Source organism: Phalacrocorax carbo, chromosome 22 (assembly GCF_963921805.1).
Source record: "Phalacrocorax carbo chromosome 22, bPhaCar2.1, whole genome shotgun sequence".
In the NCBI taxonomy this organism is placed as follows: Eukaryota; Metazoa; Chordata; class Aves; order Suliformes; family Phalacrocoracidae; genus Phalacrocorax; species Phalacrocorax carbo.
The window spans coordinates 1,253,802-1,271,782 of record NC_087534.1 but is presented as its reverse complement, the minus strand read 5'-3'; the positions used below and the strand labels follow the sequence as shown (position 1 = coordinate 1,271,782).

Genomic DNA, 17,981 nt, shown 5'->3' with positions numbered 1-17,981 from the left:
CTTGATTATTAACACAATTCCTACAGCTGCAGAGCTCCCAATCGACCTGCATTTTCCTGCAAGAAGGAACGGCGCTTCGAGCTGCTGTCAGAGCTGCTTCGTTTCCAAATAAGTAACATTTCACATCTCATTCTCTCCCCTCATTTCTCATCCCACAGCCCAGATCCCTGCTGAACGCTGCCGAGCCGCTGGGCCAATGCTATTTGGCAGCGCAATCCTACAGGCTTGCCGGGCAACAACGGGAGGCAGACACTGCTTGGCAGGGTTCTCATGCAAGGACACCTCTGCCTTCCCTGCCATGAGGCAGCGGCGAAGTCCCCCTGGGTCCTCCTCTCGCACAGATTGAACCACTCACACCACGGTCCAGCGCGTCAGCCTTAAACTTCTAAACCACTTCAACAACTCACTGCACTTCTCTGGGTGCTCGCCATGGCACAGGTCACGCACACACATAAGCAAAGAGGCACCATGTCTTTAGGTTGTTATTTATTGTTAGAGATGGGCTGTGTCAGAGCCTCAACATGCCGCTACACCGCTGTCCCCTCACTCTGCGCCTGTTTCTCCTTCGCAGCTCTCGCTTGCCACTCTCTCCTCTGCTTCAGCCTCTCTGCTGCTTTCAGCTTCCGTGCCTCCTGAAAAACCTGCAGGAGGAGCGTAAGGTGAGAGAAGGGGAGAGACAAAGCTGCCTGCTGCTGAGCAGGGCTGCTCCACCGCCGCTGCTGCAGGCGGCACCCATCCGCGGTCCTGCAGCAGAGGCCAGGAGGCACGCCGTGCAGCAAGACCAACTCCTTCCCGTGCGCATCCTCCTGGACTCCAGCCAGCCCTGCGCCTTGGGTACCATTTGGAGGTATTCTGTTACAGCTGCTCAGTCTTTTGGTTACAATTTATTGGACAGAAATTTAGTATTTAAAGACTGAAGGCATGCCCAGCTACTTGATTCTGCGCAGTCAGCCTAAGGTATATCGCACAGGTGTTACACCGATGTATTTGGAGCAAAAGAGAGTAGACAGTGGGTGGATACACATTTCTGTTCCAAGGCTGCCATCAAATTCGATAGTCTCACGTATTAGTTCCTCTACCAGGGTCTGAAAAAACCCGCAGCACAATTTGATGTTCTCAAGCACAGCACGTGCGTCACTGCCTGCTATGTAACTCTTTTTCATGGAGCTCTTTGCCGAGCTTATATATTTCTCTACAGACATTATCATCATCTCCTCCAATTCAAAGCATGGATTAAAAGGATTTATCTATCAGTCTTTTCCAACTGTCTTAATTATGCCCTTCTATGAAGAGATTTTTTCCTACCCCAGCTACACTACTGTCTCTCCATAGGGCTCCATACCTTGAGACAGAAAGCCTTCTTCACAACCCAGCGCTTGGTGACCCTTCTGGTGTAGGGAGGGGGCAGGCTGTACTGGATATTCAGCTGCTTGCAGGTGTTTTCAAAGGTATCATAGCGGACACGGCGAAGATATGCAAGTAGCTTCTTCCGGCGATCCATATCCATCAGCATGCGACGACGGTTATTTTTGTCCTGCAAAGGACTTAGTGTTCACTAGTTGCAGACAAATTATGCCTCCGTTCCAATAAATTACTTAGAATAGACCAGATTATCGCTGAAAGGAAACAGTCAGGTTAAGGGCAGTATCTTAGAACAATTTTTCTTGGCAGATACTGCAAGCACATTAGGTCACCACAAGGAGATCCAAGATGCCTTAATTTACTTTTCACTGAAACTGCTTTCTTCGTTCTGCGTCTGCACCTTCCTCTCCCAACCCTGAAGTCCGTCGTCAGCCTGCACAGAGTTTCAGGCAGTGGCAAAAGCTGCAATGGCTTGGAGGTGAAGGCTGTAGGGAAGGTCTTCTGGCTACAAACTCTGCTTCCCCTGAAATGTACTGGTCCAGAAATAACACAGAAGCACTTATCTGTGTTTTCCCAGAAATTAAATGTGGAAAAAAAAAAAAAAGTGACTTGGGTCTACCTGACCATTTGGGCTGTTCTTTGGAAGGGAACACGCGTAGCTCGAGCCCCGCCATTCAGGGCAGTCCCCATGGGAGACATTTCCCTATCCTGTACAGGCAACTTGTGTCAAGAGCAGGCTTCATCCAAGTAATTTCAAAAGGTCTCTTCTGCTGAAACATTTGGCACAACTTCTGGCTTCTTATAGAAACTGAATTCTATTCTGGTTTATGCTTCAAGCTTTTCTGATTAACAAATAGTTATGTGCTTTTTTTTCAAATGCAGTCGATTAATCCATTTCCCACCATTTGCACTGCAGAAAGAGTCTTTAACATATCTTGTTCATAAATTCGTAGTTGTGAGGTTTCAAATTTGGGCTCTGAACCCAGGTAGCTTTAGGTGGGAAAGTAGTCGTTATGACATTAACACAGTCCTGTCCACTAAACATTTCACAGGTAGAACAGCTGCTGAAGAGACAACATTAATTACACTGAAAACTAAGCAGTGAAGCTGCATCTGCAGCAAGGATAAATTTAGCTAAACTCTGTTCAAAGGTATCTGCTCAGCCACTTCCCGCCAATCCAGTAACAAAGAACAACATGCTCCACCTTTCAGGTGGAGAGAAGGTAGCTGTGATTGAGCCAGCAGTTTCCCAGACTGGCATGAGGAAACAGCTGTAACTATTTTATAAACCTTCCTAGGAAAGCCATAATCCCCAGAATTAAAATCCTTTTGTTCTAAACTGAGAAAACAACCTGAACAGCTGCTGTCTCAGATGTGTGGGCTCCAATTACTGATAGTTACCTTGGGATGCCTCTGAAGATGCTCCTCGTAAGTGCGTATCTTGGCAGTCAACATAGCAACTATAAAGAACAGACATAAGAAGGCGCATGAGAGCAGCAGCTTTCCAGGGTGAGACAGTATCATTTGCATTCCCTTCAAATTGCCAGCTGAGGACTGCTGTTCTTATGGGCACCCACCGCACCACAGCAAATATTACCGCACAGCCCTCTGAATAATTGCAAAACAAACCACAAAATATAACCTACGCAACCCCAGTCAGAACTATTACTATTATGAAGCTGCTTAATTAGAGGTTAAAATTTTAACAACAGATCATATGTATCTGCAAAACACCTCTTGCATTACTGAAGACTTCACATTCATTTCGCTTCACTTGGCTTAAGCTTTGGAGGAACAGCCACAAATTAAGAGGCTCTGTCTGAGCAGCAGCCAGCTCTTTGAGCTTTCAGGCTTTGGAGGAAGGTGCTGGTGGCATCCTGAGAAACTGAAGGCCTTTATTAAGGATAAAGGAGCACACCTTGGTCAAAGGCAGCATGGCCTTCATCCCTGCACTGTCCCTCCACTGTGCTTCGGCCAGAGCACTCTGATGCAGAAGGAAATTCGGGTTCCGTGGCTAAATCTAGTAGTTTATTTTGGTAACGAGTGCAGTGCAATGCTTCACGTCACATAAGCACTTCAAGCATAATAGTGTCCATGCTGCCTTTGAAGGGTGGATATGGAGTAGGAATTTGGAAATCATCCTAGCAGCCACCTGCCAGTAAGTGCATGCGCTGCCTCTGCAGCATCCCAAACCCTGAACAGGTCCTCCAGAGCATGCTGCAGGCTGCCTGCCTCTCAGGTGCTCTCCTGAAGGAGATTCTCCTAACTGATACAGGAAACTTGAAATGCTGGGGTGGGAATAGCTGAATAAAAGCAGAGATGCATCATCTGCCAACAATACCCTTCTACTTTTTTAACTTACCTTGCACCTCAAAGGAGCCATTGTCATTGGGAGACCTCCTGACCTTCTCCACCAGCTGCTGTGTCTTTATTTTCACCTTCTCCTTCTGTGGATAACAGAAGAGAGCTTGTCACTTTCTCAGGAATGCTAAAGGTCTGAGACACCCCAGCTCTCTTCCCAAATGCCCAGATAAAGGCTTTGTAATTAATAGCTTTACTCAGTGTCCATCACAAAACGTGTAAGAAGTGCTGGAAAAAAGCACCTACTGCTTGCGGATCGGTGCTCGGAGTACAGCAGCGACGCAGCACAAAAACATCTCAGCAGAACACAGAACAGCCATTGTTCAAGCCACCAGTCCAGACACACCCTTCATCCCAAGATTACAGAAGAAGGGTGTTGAAGAGGCCCCGCTGCTTTCTTGAATAGGAGAGAGAACTGAAGCTGATCTCACAGGGCAGTAGCCTTTACTTTTTGCACCTTTTTAAGCTGAAGTGGTAGGCAGCAAGAGACAGTGAGATCTTTGTGCTGCCATACAATTTGCTTACTTTGTTTTCTGGCATACAAAAAGTAAAAGTAATTTGAAGAACATCTGCTGTCCAGCGTACTATTTGCTAGAACACAGGCCAACCATAAGCAGTAACGTAACACAGCTCATCTCCCCTGTGATTGCCTAATATTTTCTTCTCTCCCTTTAGTATGCAATTATCAAAGAAGACCGCATGATAAATTTTAAGAGCATACAAGACTTATCACTCTCATGTATTTAATAGCCCCAGATTTGCAGTCACCGAGCAACACTTAAAAAAAAAAAAAGGTGAAGGGCATTTAACAACATAGACAAGTTTTACATAAATGTGTTCACTAAATCGTCCAGGGTTTTTTATGCAAGTAGAATGAAACTAACCTGGCTTGCCATTTCCAGTGACAACAGTCTTTTTACTACATCATCAACACTGCAAGGAGATGGCAGATTAGTTTATAAGCTAGAAGCGAAGTGTATTTAACAACAGAAATGAGGTTAGGTTTTCAGAACATATTGACTTTTCTCAACTTTAATTTACTCTACCAATTTACAGCAATTCTCCTCCCCTCCCAAACCTGTCAGCCATACGCTGTTTCTTGCATTCCTAAGAAAAATCATGGCTGAGATTACAAAAGCATCGAGTAATTTTGCCGCTGTGGGAAGCACAGTTATTTCAAATGATGATGAATTCTTACCAATTCCAAAAACATTACATGCAAACTGGGTGCTGAGGCTTAACCCCCAGGTAAGCGCACAAGGACAAAATAATTAATTTTAAGACCAGCTCCTTCAAAGATCTGTGAAAGTCTCAGTTACGCCACTGGGGGCTCTCCATGCACCACACATGAGCAGTTCTGGAATCAAAGCATAAAAATGCTGAACTCCAGGTCCAAATTCCAGCAGCAGCCATTCATTTTGAGTTGTTCAACTGCACACTCTCTAGCACCTGAGCTCAAGACGGGCACAGATTATTTCTAAGAAGATTATTTCCGGTATTTCAAGATTATTTCTTTTTTCCTGTGGACTACAAAGTCCACAGAAGACGTGGGCAGCCAGCACTTAATGTAAGATTAAGTAAACAAAAGCCTTACATAACCCTAATCAGTGACTGCTTTTGCAAATTTGACTTTCAAAATGACTTTGCAATTTTTGTGCTAAATTGCATACCAGTGACCGCAGAGCATTAATTAATTACTGAGCAGGTGACAGCTTCCACGTATTGCGGTTGTGTGCATGTAAGATACAAATCTCTGAAGAGAATAGTCATTTCCTCTCTCTGTATCATACCTGTTTATTATTGGGACATTGGCATAATCCTTCTTCAGCATTGTGGGAGGAAGATCATCCAAATGGCTGGGGATTTCTGCAAAGAGATTAACATTTGAGGAAGAGCGATACAAAGTCAGAGCTCTGAACGTGCTTGCAAACTAGATCAGAGGAAACAAATTGCAAAGAAAATAGACTGTATGCTCCAAATAAGAAGGAAAAACTTAGAGATCAAGCTGAGATGGCAGGAATTGAGTGAATAAAATTGGGTCCAGTCTCTTGCCTTCAGCACCCTGGATTTACAACATGGTGTACAGTCCAGAGATCAGTGACCTCTTGCTAATGACAACTGCTAATTTCCCACAGGTTCATGAGCTGCTGAATTTTCTGAGTAACTTTTGAACTTGCAAGGAATTATTTCTAGAAGCACAGAACCACAAAAGGGTTTACAAAGGAAACTTATGAAGTTTCTAGTCCAATCTCCCCTTTAAAGTGGGACTGTCATAATTTCTTTGTCTAGCAAAGCCTCGAAAGCCTCTGAGAATGGATATTCCACAGCCCCTCTGTGAAGCACATTCCCGTGCTGCACTGCCTTCCAGTGAATCCCTTTTCCTTTTGTGTCCAGCTGGAACACCTCTGAGCTGCTATTTGGGACTGCTGCCCCTCATTATATTATTTGGCAGTACCAGGAAGAGTCTGGCTCCCTCATCCTTGTAACTACCCATCAAGAAGCTGCAGGACTGCAGAATCCTGTACAACAGGACTGTATTTCCTCCCTCTCCTCACGGTGAGCTCTGCATCTTTAAAGTGAAAACCACTAATTTCTCCAAATGCCCTCTCTTCCTGCGGCATTAGGGTACAACTCTGATAATGTCAACATTAAAACATTTTGCCACATGGTTCCATTAATCCCAACATACCTTTCCTCTTCCTTCTCACAGGTCTGGCGTAACATCTGGCTGCCTGAATAAAGGGACTGCAAGCTTGATGGAAGAAAAAGATTTATCAGACTTGTGTGCACTTTTTTTTTTTGCTCAGTCTATACTAGAAAACTGGTCAGCGAACTTAGACTCTAAGGTGATCAGTGGCCAGCCAGGTTCTTTGTCCCAAAGGAGAGTAGAACAGTTCAGTGTGGCTTTCACATGGGTGCTAAAACAAACGGGCGAAGCTGTGCTGCTTCACCATGTTCTGAATGCAAATGATAAGAAGAACAGAGCAGCAGGAAGAGATTACAGACACTAGGCAGAGAGTGGGAAGGCTCCCCAGCTGAGCCGAGTTCATTTAGGGGGTTTAAACTGATGAACTAATTCAGGTAATTTCACGTATGAGTTAGGCTGCTCTGGACTACCCCAGCGGCAGAGCACACAGGCAGTGAGACCTAGAGACAACCTTTGACTGGCACAGCTTGGTACAGGTGAGGATATTCATCAGCAACCTGAATTGAGCCGTCTTTGACCTTTCAAGAACAAACTCTTCCAACTGCTCTTTTGAGGCTCCTGTTGCCCGTTTTTGGAATCAGTCTCTGCTTCAGATTATTCATCTGTGCCTCAAACATATATTCAAATACAGACCTTGCCATTCCATGTACCTGCCTGCAAACGAACTGGCCAAGAAGCAGGCTCAGCTCCAGCGTGCATCCGCCGGCACGGAGAGCGAGCGCGGGGCTCCCTGCACACCCCGCCACGCTCACGGTGCGGGTACAGCGTGTGCGGGAGCCACGCCAGGGCCCCAGCCCGCGCCTCGGCCCAGCACACAGCAGCTCCGCCGAGAGATCCCTGGCCTCGGGGACGCCTCAGCTGCCCCAGCAGGTCCCCGCCATGCGCAGGGCAGGGGCAGCCCCAGGCCCCCGGCCCGGCTCAGGGCTGGCCGGCCCTGGCCCCCCGCTACCCCAGCGGGGCCGTGGGGGGTCGGCCCCGCTCACCCGTGTCCCCCCGGTGCCCCGAGGGCCCCCCCGCGGCCCCGCCTCCCCAACAGCATCCCGGGGACCCCCCGGGTCACCCAGACCGTTGTCCCTCCTCAAGGCCGCCTCAGGCCCCTTTCTCCCCGCCCCAGGTCGACCCCGACCCCGCGCCCGCCCCGGCCCCGGCCCCGGCCCCGGCCGCCCGCCTGACCCCGCTTCCCCTTCCACCCCCGCTCCCAGCGGCCTCTGTAGCTCCCCCCGGCCCTCACCGGCCCCGCCGCCGGCCGTCCCCGCCAGACAGCGGCCCAGAGCCGCCCGCAGCGCCAGCATGGCCCGGCCCTCACCGACCCGCCACCACCGGCGCCGCCATCTTGACCAGGCGCGGCGGCCGAGCGCCGAGCGCGGCAGGGGGCCGAGCGCCGAGCGCATCGATGGGCGGCGCGGCTTCCTTCCCCCTCCCGGTCCCCGCCGGGCTCGTCCCGCCGCACGGGCGTCCTGGGCCGTTCTCAGCGCGTCCCCGTTTATTGCGGAGGGGAGGGGAAGGGAGGGGACGCACACAGCACCGGCGGAGGGAGCCCACCCGCCGTGCCCGGGGTGTCGCGGTGAGCGGTGCCCCGGGGCTGGGCCCGTTAGCGCCGCCCGGTCCCCGGCACTAAAACGCCCGGCAGTCGTGGAGCTCCTCGGCCCCGTTGATGCGAAGGCCCTGCAGCAGGGGGAAGGTGGCCGGGGGCTCCTCGGGGCACCCCTCGTCCCCCGGGTAGCCGTGGGGGGCAGCCTCGTGGAACCACAGGTTCTCGTAGGGCTTGGGGCTGGGGCTGGGGTCGAGGAGCAGGGGCTGCGTGGAGCTGGAGCGCAGGTAGAGGCGCGGCAGGGCGTGCTGCTGGCCCTTGTACCCGTCGCCCACCACCCGCGCGTACTGGACGGTCTCCCCGCTCCCGCCGGGGCCCTGGCACGGCTCCGCCGCCGCCCAGCCGCGGCCCGGCACGCCGGGTCCCTCCTGCCGCACGTAGGGCTGGGGCACGGCGGGGAAGGTGCCGGTGGGCTCGGTGGCGGGCTCCTTGCCCCAGGCGGGCGGTGGCTTCCCCGCCGCCCTTTCGAGCACTGTGACGGTAGAAATGGTCGCCAGCCCGGGCTCCCTCACGCCGGGGACCTGCAGGGGCTCCTGGAGGAACGGAGTGTGGTCACGGACCGACCCCAGTATGGCCTCACGCCCTGGGCGCCGTGCCCTCCGCGCCCTGCGGCGCACAGAGTGCGGATGGAGCCGTGGGGCTGCTCACGAGAGCGGTGCCCAGGTGGGGAGTGGGGGTCTGGGGGGAGCAGCTGTCTGGGTCTCACCTGCTGCAGCTCTGCCGGCACCCACTTGCCCAGGCTGCTGTTGGCGGGGTCGGGGACGCTGGGCCAGAACTGCTGCTTCACCCTGGTGGCCACAGGACAAGGCGACTCAGCGAAGGGGCCTGAAACTGGTGGCCTTGGGGCTGGCCTTGCTCCCGCCGAGCTCACAGCGGGCTGCCGCCGCTCCCTGCAGCCACCCCATCCCTCCAGCAGCCAGGCTGCGTCCAGGGCCACTGGGGACAGGGACTGCCAGGGCAGCCCAGCCCGGTGCAGGGCCGGTCCAGCCCGCAGTCTTCAGTACTCACCGCCCGTTCTTCTGGAAGCAAATGAGCAAAAGTATGAGCAGGACAAAGATCAGCCCCAGGGTCAGGAAGAGGAACTGGATTTCAATGTCGTCTGGAAAATGGTCAGGGGAGAGGGTCACGGGGGACCTGTGGTGGGGCAGCTCTGGCCACGCTGTGCTGCGAGGCTGGGGCAGGACCCAGGGTCCGCCAGGTCCCCTCCCTGCCCTACACCCCGCTGGGGGGCTGCACCCCCTCACCTAGCACCGTGGTCACCAGGGTCAGGCTGGTGCCGTTGGTGCTGCCGGCGGCTGTGGATGCCATGATGTGCACTTTGTACAGGGTCGATGGCTTCAGCTCCTGGATGACAAAGGAGCTGAGGGAGGGATTCACGGTGGCACCTGTGCAAATGCAGAAGCTGTTGGTGCGGCGGGAGCTGCTCTGCAGGTGCCACTTGCCTGCATGGCCTCGTGGGTCTCTGCAGGCAGGGGGTCCTGTGTGGGACCCACATGCACACCCTGACCCTCTGATAAGGGCATGGAGGCTGCTGATGACCCCGCTCAACACATGGAGGCGGGATGGAGGGCAGGGCTGGCGGTAGCGTGGGCAGGACTCACTGGACACGTCTGCGGTGCTGTTGGCCCAGAAGATGGTGTAGCTGGTGATGAAGCCATTCTGCATCTCAACCGGCACCGGGTCCCAGCACAGCTCGGCCTCAGATTTGCTGATGCTCTTCAGGTGGAGCTTTGGGGCGTAGGACGGTGCTGAAACAGAGCAGGACAAGTGAGCGGGTGCTGTGCAGAACCGCTGCCTCGGGGTGGGGGACCAGCAGGGGGACACGCTGAGTGGTGAGTCCCACTCCTGCGGTGTGGGTGTCAGTCCCTGCCCCATGCTGTGCCCCTGTGGGGCTCAGTCCAGCTGAGAGCACCTTCAGAGATGAGCCAAGATCCAGCCCAGTGGGCTGAGCTCTTCTGCGCAGCCCCTGAACTAGAGGCATGTGGTAGGAAGGCTGGCTCTCCTTTTTGAAAGACAAAGGCTTGGTGGTGTGGGGTGAGCCCCCTGGGGTCCCGAGGGCAGCTGCTGGGAGCACACGTACCCTTCTGCTTGGAGTAGGCTGCGGTGTGGATGGGCACCCCTATGGTGTCCTTGTAGAGGGGGTACACCGAGATGTTGTATCTCTGGAAAGGCTCGATGCCATCTGCAATGGAGAGTGGGGGGTCCAGGGGTTTAGGGCTCCAGCTGCCCCACAGCGCCAGCCTGCCTGCCCTGTGCCATACCCCGGGAGTGGACCCAGAGGAAGGAGAGAGGGCGTGGAGTGGGCTTGGAGTAGGGTTTGGCGCTGGGGCAGTCAGGAGGGGTGCCAGCCCCCTGGTACACCCCCCACCCCTCCCCCACACATCTGACCAGGAGGGCAGGGACCCCCCGGCTTACCCTGGATGAGGGCTGTGGTGGCAGCCGCATCACGCTCCATCTGCCAGCAAGCGCTGCAGCGGCTGGGCTCTGAGGACACCCGCTGCCACTCCAGGATGTAGGCAGCCACCGGGGCCAGCGGTGCCTCCCAGCGCACCCAGAGGCTGTGCTCCCCCCCGGGCACGGCCTCGAGCCCCGCCAGGGGCTGACCTGCATGGGGACAGCCAGCCGGCATGATGGGAGAGGTGACCATCCGTGCCACATCGCCTCCCGTGCCCCCCAGCCCCTGCCCGAGTGCCTGCCCTGCTCCTTGCCCTGGCTGCGCACCCCACGAGCAGCCTGTTTGGGAGCACCCCAGTCACACACCCAGGGAGGCATCTCCCCCACAGCGGGGCAAGGGAGCAGCACCCCGATTGAGAGCTCAGGGAGGTGCTGGGGGAGGCAGAGCCCCAGGGGGGTGCACGGAGGTTTTGGCCTGCCGGAGGTTTGTGCCGCCCTCACCTTTCCTCTCCAGGAGGACGACATCGGTCGCTGCTGACTCGCCAGCGGCATTGTAGGCTGAGAGATGGACCCTCCTGGTGCCCGCTGGCGCGGAGAAGTTGCACTGGGTGTGGGTGGTGTTGCAGACGGTTGGGGGGTCCCTGCCCCTCCTCCTCGGGCTTAGGGTGATGCGGTACCCCAGCACTCGCCCATTTGCTTCCCGCTGCCGTGGGGCCTGAGCGCAGGCAGGGTGTGCGGGGATGCTCAGTCCCCAGGGCGATGTCCTGGCAGCCCCCGCGCCCCCACCCCCCACCCATGCTCACCTTCCAGCGCAGCTGCACCTCCATCCGCCCGCCTGCCCCGGCCGGCTGAGTGCTCCACCACGCGTCCAGCTTCCCCTCGGGGGCTGCAACAGGAGAAGGGCGGGCAGGGAGCTGAGAGGGGTGAGCGTGGCCATGCCACCATGGCTGTACTACCTGGCTGGGCAGGGGAGACCCTCCCCGTGTGCCTCTGCACCCACCTTTCTCATGGGTGGTGTAGTTCCTGCCCAGGCTCCACTCGCTCCAGTAGCTCTGTGCCGAGCTGCGCCGGCACCGCATCTGGAAGTGGTACTGCATACCGAAGAGGAAGCCACAGCACTGTGTGGTGCCAGCCTGGCCAACAATGCCGGTGACCTGGTGGCAGCCAGAGATAGGGCTGTGCTGGCTCCTGCCTTGAGCAGGCAGTGCAGGGTCTGGCTCCGGTGTGGGCGCTGCGTGGAGCGTGCAAGGGGGGACCTTGCTGTCCCCCTCCCACACGTGCACCCCGCCGCTCCCATTGCAGGAAACCTGGCAGAGCTCGGAGCAGAGGGGAGGGTCCCGGCTCCTTCGCGCTGGCCCTCCGCGGTCCCGCTGCCCCAGCATCACTCACCAGAGCCCAGGTGGGGTCCTTAGGTGCCCGGTAGCGCAGCTCGCACTGCAGCTCCATGTGGGCGTTGCTCCGTGCCACCTCCCAGACCAGGGTGACGCAGTCGGTCTGGAAGGGGATGGACTGGATGCTCTTCAGGGCCGGGGGGTCCAGCTTGGCTGGAGGAAGAGCCAGGGAGAGAGCTGGAGAGGTGCCACGATGGGCGGTGCGCAGGGCCACAGCCTTGTGCAGTGCCTCTGTAAGCACCATGAGCTGCAGCCGGGGCGCTGGCCTGCCCGGACCCAACGGCAAGGATGGGAAGAAACCACTCTGAAACATGTAGGAGAATGGCTCGTGGCAGGGGATGGGAGCCAGTGCGTGCCCCTGCCCGGGACACAGGGCGATGCTCAGGAGCAGAGCACTGGCACTGCTCTGCAGCCTGGGCTCCAGGTGGCATTGATGCCTATGCAGGAAAAATAAATCCTGCGGGACCTGGGGTCTGGTACAGGGCCAGGAAAGCCTCCTGTTTGAGTCTGCTGGGGGGTGAAAGCCCAGCATGGCTGTGGGAGGGCTAGGTGGTTTGTGGGCAGCCCTTCCCTGGGTGCAGAGCAGGGAGGACAAGTCATAGCATCTGGGAAGGTTCCTTTTATGAATAGTTTATAGGGACTGGATATATTATTAATAGACCTCCTGAATAAATGGGTAATCAATTGCTGGAGAGAGTTGTAGAGTGCAGCAGGTCAACCAGCAGCTCATAACCCTCAGCACACACCGCTCAGTCTGTAATGTGGCTTTGGCACCTATTCATCCTGGTAAGCCATTTATCATGGGAGCCTGCCCATAAAATATGACCTAAAAGCCCAACATGCGTTAATGGCACTCTAATATCCCTCTCTCACCACTGATGGGCTTCTCCGGCCCCTGACCTCCGCACGAGGTGCACATCTCTGGCCGTCACTCACCAACATCCATGGGGTCGATGCAGAGATGCTCTGACTCGGCCGTGCCCAGCGCGTTGGTGGCAGACACCCAGATCTCCATTTGCCGGTAGAGCTGGAGCAGCCGGCGTGGCACCGTGCAGCAGCTGCGGCCGCCTTGCGGGATGCAGCCCGTCACCACCTGGGCTCTGCTCCTGCGGCAGCGAGACGGGTGGGCTCGGGGACACCCTTTGGCGGAGGACAAGGCTTGCCATGTGCTTTGGCAGAGGGTGAGGGCTGGGAGAGGTGGCCGGGAGCCAGACACCGGGGACCGTGTCACGCCTCGATGCTTACCTGGCACACTTCAGTGCGATGCTGGTGGGGAGGTGGCTGTCGGCTCCCGGCTCCCACTGGCACGTCAGCCCGTAGTCGCTGAGGTTCAGAACACAGCTGAGGTTGAAGGGCTTTGCAGGTGGATCTGGGAGGGAGCGGCCGGGGAAGAGCCTGAGCAGAGCCCCGCTGCCATGCCACCACTCCCCCAAACCTGCCCTGGCCCGCAGCCTGCCCGCTGGGCACCGGTGTGCCGGGACGTGGCCAGGCACAGCCCCGAAACAGCCTCCCTCAGCCATCGGCCCCGGGTGCTGCTCCCGCCCCAGTGGCTTTGCCCAGCTTGCCCAGGGCAGACACACGTCTCGGGGAGGAGACGTACAAACACCGGTGCCAGGTGGCACCTCTGTCAAGTACACACGTGCACAAATGGGTGACCTGTGCTGGCAGCAGACTTACAGCCCGCCCTGATCTCAGCCATGCCGACGCGCTGCTTGGTCCCGTTCCACTCCACCCAGCACCACAGCTTGGCCTGCGTGTGGTTAAACTGGGGTAGGGTGAGGTTGGACACCTCTGTGCCCCCCGGGCCCCGGTGCTGGGTCCCGGCCACAGGCTCATTGTCCAGCATCCAGGTGATCTGGACTGTCCCCTGCTCCAAGCTGCGGCAGAGCTTGCTCCAGATGGTGCAGGATGCTGTGACGGCCGAGCCCAGGGGCACAACGGGTGAGCCCACGGCCACTGAGGCACAGCCCAGGGTCCCTGCAGGCAGGAAAAATGTGTCACATCCAGGGCAGCGGGCCATGGTGAAGTCATCTCAGCTCCTCGGCGCTCAGGCAGGACAGAGGGATGAGCGCCTCTTCCCTTAGATGGGCCCCCCAGCCACTGGAGAGGAAGAGCCGGGCGTTGGGCAAGCCCGCCGGCACGCTCCGGGCCCCATCCTGCCAGCGCCTGCCCTGCCACCGGCGCTCCTGCCTGCCCGCAGCAGCCCCTGCGTGCTGTGGCCCTGGCCGGTCCAGGCGGGCAGGACGGGCGCTGGGTGCAAGGGGCGGCGCGGGGCATGCGGCTGCGGGACGGGGCGGGCCCCACTCACCACCCGGGCGGAGGAGCAGGAGCAGGGAGAGCCGCAGCAGGAAGGGTGTCCCAGCACCGCGCCTGGCCATGGTCTCCTCCGTGGCTTTGGCATCACCTGGAATGGAGAGAGCAGCTCGTCCTGGTGGGTTGGGTGGGCTGGAGGAGCCACGCTGCCACCATCACCAATGCTTCCTGGAGCAAAATGTCCTTTTGCCGTCAGAGGCAGCCTCTCCCCCGCAGTCCTTCTGCAGTGCTGACACCTCCGCCCCCGGGCTCGGCAGCCTGCGCTGCCACAGGCGCCGGCGTGGAAAAGAGCAGCGGTGAGGCGCTCCGGCGGGGGCCCCTCCGGCACAGCCTGCCACCGGCTCTCGGCCCCGCGCACCCCGATCCTGGGGCGCAATGCCCGGTGCCTGGCTGCGGGCACGGGCTGATCTTATCTCAGGTGTCTTCAGCCTCTGCTGGGCAGAGATTTGCGGTTTCAGGGAGGGTTAGCACAGGGGCTTGGGGCAGCAAAGGACTGATAAGCTGAAAGAGGGAAACAAATGAACGATGGCAGCGCAGCGGGGCTGGCCAGAGCTGCGGGGCCTCGGCGTCCTGCCCTCGTCCCCTCACCTGTGCTGCCCCCTCCAGCTGCACCCCCTGCCTGCTGTGGGGAACAGCCCTGGGAGCGGCGGCTGCTGCCGCCCTGCGTGGCCGCTGGCTCACCCTCTGCCCTGGGTCAGTCCCGGACACATCCTCAGCAGTGCTGGGCATTTGCCCCCAGAGGGGCTGCCCACGCTGCGCCCACCTTGGGGTGCCCACAGCTGCTCTCCCGCCGCTCCAAGCCAACGTCCAGAGGCAGATGAGGGACTCGAGCATGGGTAATGGGGGAGCAGCCACCCCTGAGCACCTGGTACATGCGGCTGCCCCTGGCAGGGGACTGGGCAGAGCAGCTCACGCAGCCATGGGCAAGGTGCTCAGCTGGACCCGGGCACCCTGTGCCCCATCCTACCTCGCCTCCATCCCTACCTCACCTCCGTGCCTGCTGCGTCTGGCCGCTGCTCACCGCCTGCTCCAAGCACCGGCCTCCGGCTCCCGGTGGCTTGCCCTGCTCAGCCCGTTTGCTAACATGCTGCTTTCACCGTTAGTTCCTCAAAACCAGTGCCGTTAATTGCTGTGACTCTCTGAAGAAGGTGATTGCAAAACACTTCCCTGAAGGCTGCGACCGCCTCGCTCGCCGCAGGAAGGAAAGCCCAGTGGCACGCACACATCCAGCGGCGGGGAGCAGCACCCGGCCTCCCACGCTGCCCGCTCCAGCAGCCGGGACGTGGCGCAGTCAGGACGCGGCACACCCGATTCCTTGCTGCGACTGCCCTGGGGCCGGGGGACTGGGCTGGGGGCCGAGGGGGACTCGGAGGGCAGGAGGCAAATCCAGCCGTGGCTGCCAGCACAGTGTGGTGCCGCCTGGGTGCAGATCGCATCCCCCAGCCCCTGGGGACTCACCACAGGGGACTGGGCTCATCCTCGCACCCTCCAGCCCTCTCCTGGGACCTGCCTCCCTGTCCCGGTCCCTGGGGACAGCACCACTGCCCCTTGCAGCCAAGCCTGGGCTGTCTCCTAAAGCCTGGCCTGGGGAGAGCCGTCTGGTGAAGCCCCGTTTGACCCGAGTTGTCCATGCTCCCACCACACAGCCCAGCTCACCCCAGCGCGAGGGGATCCGTGAGATGCCCCAAGCGCATCCTGAGACCCGACCTTCCCACTGGTACCTCCTTGTGCTACCATTAACCCGGGCTCTTCCAGCAGCCCCTTGCCCAGGGCGCTGCCCAGCTGCCCTGGGCGGGGGGCTCACTGCTGGGATGTCACCCACCTGTGCCAGGCTGGCATCACAGCCCCAGACGGGAACCCCATGTCCTGCAGGGCCTGGACTGGAGCATGGGGGTAAACAGGGGATTGCCCAACCTGCGACGCACTCGCAGCCTTCGCAATGGAGGCGGCTGTTGTGCAAACAGCTGTTTACTACGGGATTTGTAGCACGCGTGTCACCTCCAGGAGTGCGTTACTCAGCGCTCACGCAACCCCCGTGCTGCAAACAACGGCGGGGCCAGCACAGCCACCCACCCCGATGTCCCCCAGGAGGCCCCAGGGTGGCCGGGGGCCATGGGAGAGCAGCCTGGTGGAGATGGGCTCCCAGTGTCGCCTCCCATGGAGCCGGGCTGCTGGCCAGAGGGACATGGCCCGAGGCTGCGGCCAGCCACCTCGCACCCTGACAGTCCGAGTACAGGGTTTTTCCCCCCAAATCGCCCATGCCTGGGGCCCCATCCCCCTGCCCGGGGCCCCATCCCCCTGCCCGCAGCGGGCCGGGCTGCTCGTGGGGGTGGTGCGTGGGCACGGCTCCCCAGGCTGGGGCATGGGGTCAATTCCCACAGCCACTGGCTGGGGTGGGGGAGCTGCCCTTGCAACATTTCCCTGGGGTGTAGCAACCCCCAGTATTTTGGGACGGAAGGGCGCGGCTTGCAGGCTGTTTACCAGCTGGAGCAGGAATATCTGCAGGTAGCCATGGCGACGTGGGCATCTCCGTGGGAACCGGAGGGCAGGCAGAGCTGCAAACACCCAGCCGGACAAAAACAAGTGCTGCCCAACCCACGCCTGCCCGCCCCTGCCACCGATAGAGCCCCGCCGCGGGGTATGCATGGAGGGACCCCGCGTCCTGGTGTGCGGGGGCACCCTGCATCCCACCCCAGCCTGCCCCGGGGCTCGCCTCGCCCATGCTCTGCAGGGAGAGGGTTTGTCCCCAAGGAGGTTCTGAGAGGGCCAATCTGTCGGGGCATGGCTCCCGGCACAGCTCCCTCTACTGTGCCCAGGGCAGCGGCCCCTTCCCGAGATCAAGGATGGAGCAGACATGCCCCCATGACAGTGCTCTCGGTTCCCCTTTGTCTCTGAGTCACTCTCACAAGCCCACAGATCCCATCCCTGGATGGGACAGGGGGACAAGAGGCGGGGTGACATCCCTGCAGGGCACCCGCAGCCAGTGCCACGGGTGCAGCCAGTGCGGCGGAGGGGCCTCGGAGGGGCTGGGGCAGGAGGATGCACGGGGAGGAGGCTGCCAGGGTGCGAGATGGGCGATGGACGATGGACGGTCCAGCGGGATGAGGCACCTGGGCCATGGTGCGGGACAGACCGGGGATTTCAGTTTGGAGGGAGGGTGGGTGCTTGTGGCCTGGATGCGGCATGTCCCGGGGTGAGCAGCAGGGCAGTGGGCTCCCAGCCTGTGGCACAAGAGCCGCCCCCTGCCCAGGGCCGCCTGGCGAGGGGGAAGGTGGAAAAGGGGAAGCGGCTGTGGGGCTTTTCCTGGGTTGCAGCACATGGGATTGGGACCGATGGCACCAGGCAGCGGCCCACTGGCATGGCCAGACCCCTCGGGCACCTCTAGCTGCAATCCACAGGGAGCACTGGAGGCGACCCACAGGGACAGATCCAGACCCAGCACCGCAGCATGGAGCCTCTGTGCCCGGAGGCGCCGCTGGCTCTGCTGCTGCCATCCCGGGGCAGAGCAGATCCCGTCAGAGGGGAGGCGTGAAGCGGCTCCATTCCCCGCCGTGGTTGCCAAAGCTCCCACCGGCTCCGAGCGTGACACGGGGTGGGGGGACAGCGGGACCCCTGTGCACCCCGCTGCTGCCGAGCCATCCGTTGCTGCCATGGCATCCCGGGGGCCAGACCAGCAGGGCCGGCGTAGCCCCACCGACCAGCACCACCTTCCCACCGCTCCTCACCGTAAGTGCCGGGGGGTGTCAGCTGCCTTCATTTCTCAGGCATGTTATCAGCGCCTCAGATTTAATCCCCGCTGGGCAGATCATTGCTATTAAGCAGAATAAAGTACATTACCGGCTTGTATCAGCTCAGCTGTCAG

At 58.8% G+C, this 17,981-nt stretch overlaps 2 protein-coding genes across 5 annotated transcripts; both read right to left on the bottom strand.

The window, feature by feature from the left end:
* Nucleotides 1-469: 469 nt before the first annotated feature.
* On the bottom strand, nt 470-7,808 carry MRPS15 (mitochondrial ribosomal protein S15). Its single transcript, XM_064471560.1, has 8 exons — nt 7,662-7,808; nt 6,413-6,475; nt 5,514-5,589; nt 4,608-4,656; nt 3,725-3,809; nt 2,764-2,822; nt 1,343-1,534; nt 470-641 (listed from the first exon to the last, which is right to left on the bottom strand). The coding sequence occupies exons 1-8, from the start codon at nt 7,720-7,722 to the stop codon at nt 528-530; spliced, it is 699 nt and encodes a 232-aa protein (XP_064327630.1). The 5' UTR covers nt 7,723-7,808; the 3' UTR covers nt 470-527.
* An 87-nt stretch (nt 7,809-7,895) lies between these two features.
* Nucleotides 7,896-16,050, bottom strand: CSF3R (colony stimulating factor 3 receptor). 4 transcript variants are annotated; one of them, XM_064471551.1, is made up of 16 exons: nt 15,942-16,050; nt 14,115-14,210; nt 13,484-13,783; nt 13,052-13,175; nt 12,743-12,912; nt 11,805-11,959; nt 11,416-11,569; nt 11,219-11,301; nt 10,917-11,130; nt 10,437-10,625; nt 10,102-10,203; nt 9,623-9,769; nt 9,266-9,406; nt 9,030-9,120; nt 8,728-8,809; nt 7,896-8,554 (listed from the first exon to the last, which is right to left on the bottom strand). In XM_064471551.1, exons 2-16 carry the CDS (start codon nt 14,182-14,184, stop codon nt 8,045-8,047), a joined length of 2,532 nt encoding a protein of 843 aa, XP_064327621.1. In that variant the 5' UTR covers nt 14,185-14,210; nt 15,942-16,050; the 3' UTR covers nt 7,896-8,044. The 4 variants fall into 4 exon arrangements, with proteins under 4 accessions (XP_064327621.1, XP_064327619.1, XP_064327618.1 ...); XM_064471549.1 differs by lacking the exon at nt 15,942-16,050 and adding an exon at nt 15,104-15,326; XM_064471548.1 differs by lacking the exon at nt 15,942-16,050 and adding an exon at nt 15,109-15,326.
* Nucleotides 16,051-17,981: the final 1,931 nt, after the last annotated feature.

Bases quoted from the DNA above. Each gene is read 5' to 3' on its own strand.
- MRPS15 (XM_064471560.1), bottom strand. From the start codon at position 7,722: ATGCTGGCGCTGCGGGCGGCTCTGGGCCGCTGTCTGGCGGGGACGGCC. The intron at 1,535-2,763 runs GTAACTATCAGT...AGTCCTTTGCAG, and splicing joins ATCTTCAGAGGCATCCCAAG to GACAAAAATAACCGTCGTCG. The intron at 642-1,342 runs GTATGGAGCCCT...CTCCTCCTGCAG, and splicing joins AGAAGGCTTTCTGTCTCAAG to GTTTTTCAGGAGGCACGGAA.
- CSF3R (XM_064471551.1), bottom strand. From the start codon at position 14,184: ATGGCCAGGCGCGGTGCTGGGACACCCTTCCTGCTGCGGCTCTCCCTG. The intron at 12,913-13,051 runs GTAAGCATCGAG...TCGCTGCCGCAG, and splicing joins ATCGCACTGAAGTGTGCCAG to GAGCAGAGCCCAGGTGGTGA. The intron at 11,302-11,415 runs GTGGGTGCAGAG...CTCCTGTTGCAG, and splicing joins CTACACCACCCATGAGAAAG to CCCCCGAGGGGAAGCTGGAC.